The sequence below is a fragment of the Stigmatopora nigra genome, chromosome 2 (assembly GCF_051989575.1).
Source record: "Stigmatopora nigra isolate UIUO_SnigA chromosome 2, RoL_Snig_1.1, whole genome shotgun sequence".
In the NCBI taxonomy this organism is placed as follows: Eukaryota; Metazoa; Chordata; class Actinopteri; order Syngnathiformes; family Syngnathidae; genus Stigmatopora; species Stigmatopora nigra.
The window spans coordinates 17,922,625-17,930,000 of NC_135509.1; the positions used below are offsets into that span (position 1 = coordinate 17,922,625).

At 36.1% G+C, this 7,376-nt stretch overlaps 1 protein-coding gene across 1 annotated transcript in view; it reads left to right on the forward strand.

Moving 5' to 3' along the window:
- The first annotated feature begins 406 nt into the window (after positions 1-406).
- LOC144193310 (fatty acid 2-hydroxylase-like) overlaps positions 407-7,376 on the forward strand; it is a 28,662-nt gene continuing 21,692 nt past the window's right edge. The window contains exon 1 of the mRNA XM_077712135.1: positions 407-810. Within this exon, the coding sequence (XP_077568261.1) occupies positions 529-810 (282 nt within the window). The 5' untranslated portion in view covers positions 407-528. The remainder of the gene's footprint in view (positions 811-7,376) is intronic.

Consider the following 7,376-nt stretch of genomic DNA (forward strand, 5'->3'; position numbering starts at 1 on the left):
GTTTAATCCAACACTAAGTACAGTACTTCTAGTCGAACTCGACGAGCTGCTCCGTGGCTGGCTCGCGGGTTGCCACCTGAGCAACAGGTGTGGTTAGATGTCATGCTGCATTCACTTACAAATGGAAATTAGGTTTAAAACGGTCAACTGTGCCTAACGTGGCGCTCGTTCTCTTACATCAATGAATTAATCAATTGTATTAAAATACGCAAACAATGCAAGAAAAGCATTATTATATGCTTTAATTAGAACATAAGATTGCCAGAGCGCGCATTTTCAGCTTGTAGTTTTCATTTAGGATATAATTTCCGATTATTTAAACGCCTCACAAACCCCGCCTCTACGCTATGTCCTCCTATGAATACTTTTGTCTTGGAGCGACTGGGGTATAAACTGCCAAGTGAAACTCTCCAAACATCAGGACCTCGGTCAGCCGTGGTGATCTCTCTCCCCCTCCCCCCTATAAATAGTCCCTCAAGTTTTTTTCTTCCCCCCCAAGTGGATTTTTCCTTCAAACTTACCGACAGCATGTCTCCTTCCACATCTCCCCGGTTCTTCACGAAGAGGGAGGTGACCCTCCACCGTACCAAGGACTCATGCTGGGTGCTACTCGGGTCCCGGGTGTATGACGTGACCGCCTTTTTACGGATGCACCCGGGAGGAGAGGCGCTCATACTTGGCCGATCGGGAAAAGACGTCAGTAAGGAGATGGAGGGACCCCCGCATCGGCACTCAGAAAACGCCCGACGGTGGATGGAGCAATACTACATCGGAGAATTGGTCCCAGACAACGACACACTGGAACTCCAGGTAAGAAGCAGCTGTCTTCAAAAAGCCAGTTTGGCAACATCAATGGCGTCATCAAAACAAAGACGCACACATCATAAGCCCTGACAGGTGCAATGTACATTTCCAGCCATCTTCCATTGAGACCAACATAGGAAATTCAACTTTTAGAAGCTTAATTCCATAACCTTTCACCCGCCTCATTCACTCACTCAACACGGAAATACTGTAGTTAGTATTCAAAACCAGTATTTCCCAACCTTCACTAACCCAAGGCACTTATTTAACCGTAGACAAATAGTCTTTCGGGACACAGTGACTTTCCTTAAAATGTCACAAAAGCTGATATGTATTGCAATTTAGCCATCATCTTATGGAAGACATTTGAATGGTCTTCGAATCATGATGGAACAGAGAAATTAAAGATCTTATGTATTTTATTGTAGTCAACAATACCAGTTGAGTGGAATTAGACACATAAATACCTGCGGCACACCTGATCACTCACCCACGCTGTTTAGGAATCACTGCTCCATTTCTTACTGAGACCAAATCCATCCACCTCACAAGGCCAACTAATGTGTATTATCTAATACTTTAAACTACTTTAATTTTGTTATTAACAAATCTTACAATCTAAGCTGGCAGTCAGGTTGGATACACCACCCGTAATCATGAGATAATTTCATATGATCAGAATTATGACAGAATGCCGGAAGCTAATGTAATAAGTATATCCGGAATAAGACGCAATATCAACTTGGAAAAATAAGGTTATGAATGAGGTACAGATCTTGTAATGCAGTACTGCAACTAAGAATTATTTAGAAAGTTCATTCATCATTTAATTAAATTTTAATTCACAGTAAAGAAAATGAGACGGCTAAAAATAGATATTATTTAAAATATTTTTCTCACATACTCTTTAAGAAATGGCATTAAAATAGGCCATGGACCAACACATAAATGGATTTTTAAAATTAATTACATTTTGTCTTTTATGAAAGGCACTTGAGCTGTCAAAATTCTAGATTACAGAAAGGAAAGAGGAATGAAAATTATTTGGCATGATACACTAAAACATGAACAATTAACCTAAATATGTATGTATCCATGTGCATGTCCAAATGCAATTTGTTGAGTGGTTTCTCCTCTTAAGTCTATTTCATAACAGCATAAATCTTGAATAATATAAATGAGTTATGATCATCATTGTAGGGACATTGAAAACAAGCCTATATAGTCATTAGCAAACATATTGGTCTATGAAAGTGTGGATATGTGATAACATAAACCAAATCACATATTTTTCTTTTGTTCTCTGATTTTAATACTTTAGACCACATGTGTCAAAGTGGCGGCCCGGGGGCCAAATCTGGCCCGCCGCATCATTTTGTGCGGCCCGAGAAAGTAAATCATGAATGCCGACTCTAAAATGAAGAGTTTAGATTTATATTAAATTTCTTGATTTTCGCCCTTTTAAATCCATAATTTTATTTTTTTAATCCATTTTTTCTGTTTTCAGTTAAAAACTCATTTTGTAAAATCTAAAAATAAATATATAAAAGCTAAAATAAACATTGTTTTAGATCTATAATACAACGGAATATTCAGGACTTTTACTCCAGTTCTTTTAATCCGTTTATAAATAAAATATCTAAATATTACATCTAAAATGGTCCGGCCCACATCAAATCGAGTTGACGTTAATGCGGCCCGTAAACCAACCCGAGTCTGACACCCTCACTCTAGACCAGTGGTGTCAAACATACGGCCTGCGGGCTGGATCCGGCCCGTCTGGTGGTTTGGTACGGCCCGGGGAAGAAAGCTGCATTGTATAAAAAAATATGAATTTTCTTTAAAATTTGTAGTTATTGTATTATCCGCTAGGGGGCGCATTGTTTTAGTACGTGCAGACAACATGAACTGACATTTATTTATGTTCTTATGTTATTCTCTTGTTCATGATATATTGTTCATAATGTAAAAGGAAAATTCTGGTAATAAATATTTTGATAATTTACTCATTCTTTGCACTAATTATTAGTATTAGTAACTAATACAAAGGAAAAAAGTGGGCTTATTGTTAGTTCTATGTAATTTTGCAATGAGTTTACTGGTCCGGCCCGCAGACCAAAGGGAGTTTGACACCCCTGCTCTAGACAGTTGATAACACCCTCATTATAAAATAAAGTGTGCTTTTCCCGGCATAGATTTGTGCTAATTCTACTTGGATTTTAATGTGCTAGTATAGGCGTAATGCTAAACTGATTAATACTTGTTTTCATTCTATGAATATGAATATTTGTTGAAGTCGAATTTATACTGTCATACATAGCCGTCACTATATTCCTACCACTATTTCTGTACTTATTTCAATTTGATCAATCCATTTGATTGCAGTGTGATGCAGCGTGCTGCATATGTAGTATTACCTAGTTTGGCAGGTTCTTTAAAATGAATCCCACTTTGCTTCCTTTGAACTATTTAGTTGCTATTTAGTATTCCTATTGAAGTTGACTGTAAAAATAAACCCAAAACAGAGAAGACTAAACATGTTTTACATTTAAACACAATCGTTTGTACTTTGTTTTACAAACATTGTTGAACTGTACTAACTTTATACGACAATGTGAAACACCACTGATACGCTATCGAAAATGTGTTTCATTATACGATAAAAGAGTTATTTAACAAAATCACATGGACTGTCTTTCTACTCTGTGAAAATGAGAAATATTTCTTAAATTGAGTAGGTCATGGGTTTTTATTCAGGGTCAAACCACTTCCTGTGTGGAATTACCATGTAGACTTTGGGTTTGTTGGTTTTCTTTGTTATCCTCCCAAATTCAAAAGAATTGCACGTCAAGAACTAAGAGAGGACTGAATATTATTATCTTTAAGTGTATAGAAAAGTTTGAATCCCTGTTTGTTTGCCCTTTAGTTTGTTTAAAGGATTTTAATTTTTATCATCATAGAATATGAATGGGAAGAGTGGTTAGCACGTCAGCCTCACAGTTCTGAAATCGAGGGTTTGAGCCCAGGTCCGGACTTTCCTGTGTGGAGTTTGCCTGTATTCCCCAGTCTGGATCTTTCTGTATTCCCGAGCCTTGTGTGGGTTTTCTCCAAGTAAAAGTAAAATGATAACAGTAATAATCGTAAAATAAATTTTATCAACATTTAACCCACTCTTTTTTTTCGGCTATATTATTAACCATTATTTTGCTTGTTTGTCTCTATTTTAGTATTGTTACTTTAACATATGTTCCTTTTTGGTTTCTGATGAAATCAAATCAAATGCCCTATAAAGGTATATGTACTCAGGTACAACTTGTACTAGGAAAAATATGTTAAATGGAATGCATTGCCCCTGATGTAACAAATAGGCATTTAAAGGCAAAACGTTGAAAACAACTTTATCGGGCTTAATATTGAGTTTATTTTCCTTTCAAAAAGGATAAATATTAAAATTCAAAATCATGTAGGTTCATGCAGGTCAAAACAATTATTTTATGTATGATGTTTAGGGCTTTTTAGCCTACAACAAGTTTCTTAACTCAATACATATTAATTTAAAAATACACAATAAACAACAATTACTAAGATGGCTCCAGGGATACAATATAGGATTTGTACATTTCTATAAGTAAAAATGTTTAGGATGACGTAAAACCTTAATTTCCTTATATAAGGATTTAAAGATTATCCTAATGCCCTTGTAACACCACCCTAATCCTTATTTGTTTTGTTTAATGTCATTGACTGTAGACACATGACTTAAATGGGTGTTTGTGCAAAGCAGTAGGGAGGATGTACATGACCTGTTCTTCTCCTTTGCAGTCCTTGTATTGATTGTAGGGGTGGGGGTGAGAATTTGGTGAAAGGGGACATAGATAGAGGGATTTGGTTTAGAACTACGAAACATCCTTAAGGTGCAGGGAGTGGTGCCGAGGTGATATGGTAACCTTTTGTTTGGGGGAGGAGTGCTTGGATGTGTGGGGTAAACGGTGTAAATGATTCAGGTGGGGTCTGTGTCAACGTGGGTAAGAGATAAAGAGCAAACTTTAGGGAAAAAAACTGGTTTGTCTTGTCCTAACGACAGGATGACAAAAAAATGGATAACCACAATTGCTATTCAATATCTCCTCCACTTTGAACTGATTGTTACGTTGGGTGTAGTTTTCTAAGGTATGGTTTTGCAGTTTTGATAAGGGCTAATGGTAACTAGGAACTAGAAATTGGCTGTATAATCAGTGACGTCCTGATATATTTTCATTTATCTTATTCCCCTTTTCTCAATGATTGAATGAATTTGTATGATTTTGGCTCAATAGAACTAAGTGCATTGTCTAATGTTGCATTGGCATTTACATGACTTGCCAAGTCAGATTAGTGTGCTTTTTTGTGTTTGCAAGTGAAGCCAACTTACATTTTTATCTTATTCAGCCTGTACAGCAAACTGCCTTCCTCTTTGCTAAGTCATGCAAATAACGGCCGAAGATTTTAAAACGAGCAAAGTGTGTAGTCATTGTTTAAAAAGAATGCGTCACGCACATATTTTCAATGATTTGAACGGGAAATAGGTTTTATCTGGGAAAAGTTGGCCTGAAAAGTCTTTGTAACATTGTTCAAATGTTTTCCAAAGGTATCCATTGGAGATGTATACAAAAAATCTAAGAGATTACTATTCATTGTAACACAGCTACTGTCTCATCAAATTGAGAAAATATGGCACTACAGTGATAGTAGCAAGAATGGCACGCCACCTAAAATTGAGAAGGCCAGATAAGTTGTCAAGAGGCAAACAGTAACACTGAAAGTGCTGCAATAATTTGGGACACAGGACATCACCCACCTTCATAGGTCAGTGATAGAGGCAAAACAGAAGCCTTATCTTACAAAGAAATACATTCTACATCTTGCAAAAGGACACCTCAATTCTCCCTTAAAATTTAGGACACTCAAATGAAACCAAAGTCGAACGTTTTGGCCTTGTATTGCCCAATCTCAACAGCTGATGTTGTGTTGTAAACCTAAGTACTGTGTGTTGGGCAGTAAGTGATTTCTAGGGTGTGTTTTGCTTTATATCTGGCATTGAGATTCATATCACGACTCACAGGGAAAAAAATGAAATGGACATAAAAGTATGTTTATATTAATTGACATCTGAAACTACTTTGATTTGCTTTGTACTTTGTGCTTTTGCTTTGCTGTTCTGTCTAATCACCCTCTTGCTCCTGCCACAATGTAATTTCCCGGATATGGAATGAATAAAGTTATCCAATTCAATCCAATCCTAATGTAATTCAGCACTATAGTACTAAACATACATATTATTTTCATATTTAGACTCCTGCATTTAAGCAGGATTGGACTAGAGCCTTTTTTCATGTACTAAAGTAAGTCTGCACTCAAAACTGAGAAAATGTTACAATCAAGGATTCAGCAGCATTTATGATCTGCTCTCCAAAAGGGGGTAACCAAAGATCATGTGATGGTGTTAGCAATTGGAGAAGTTGGTTGCACTGAGTGAGAACTTTACCCACACAGCAACAAAGTCAAGCAAATGATCTGCTACAGATGATGCATTCAACTGGTCACTGTCCTAAATACATAGATGTATTACATTTTAAAGTATTTTCCATTGAAAGAGAGCTAGACTTCTGATTTAAATTATAGCATCTGAAATTTGTGGTTTTATCAGCTGTCTGCTCTCTCAGCAAAAGTTGCATGTGAAGTATGTTAAGGCCCAGCAATTCATGGTCATTGCCGAGATCCCCGTGATCTAATTGAAGAAGTAGATGACTTATGCAATTTTGACTTAAAGTTGACAAATTGAATATGAGGAACTCATGCTGTTCGTGACAGTGAGTCACTGAAACATTCTAGACTTAATGATTATTGGGCTTTCATAACAATGGTACGATTCAATTCATAAAACATGTTATTTTATCCCATTTCTTTGTCTATGAAAATGTTACTCCATTTTTTTAAGATGATTTAAATTTTCATTTGTTAACTGCACTCGGCAGATTGAAACCGGCACTACTTTTTTTTTTTTGGAGGAGGAGGAGGAGCTTGCTTGTTTGGTTTTCAATTAATTAGAATACATGTTGAATCATGCAATAGGAGGAAATGTAACAAAAAGCATGATCTCACTTGACACAAGAACAGCTACAATCACTATTATTACCTTTTTTGTTATTGTTTGTTAATATTTTTCGGTTTGGTACATCCGTGTGTGAAATTTTGATTTCGTTTGTGTTTGATTTCGTTTGTGTTTGGGGGGATGGAGTTGACCGGGCTATTTTTTTCATAATCTCTTTAGTTTAGTGTTTTTTTTAGAAGTACTTGCTTTCTTTTGTTCATTTTACATTTACTTCTGACTTTTTTGGTTAGACTGGTTTAAAGCCTATAGCCAAAATATTATTAATATTCATAATTGCATGCTTCAGTTTGTTGGTCAACTTGACTCCATTAATAAACAAAGCAAAAGGTGGAACATCTATGAGCATTTTATAATTTATTGATTTACTAATTATTAATGAAAATAATATTTACTTTTAAAATGGTGGTTTATGTCACTCCTC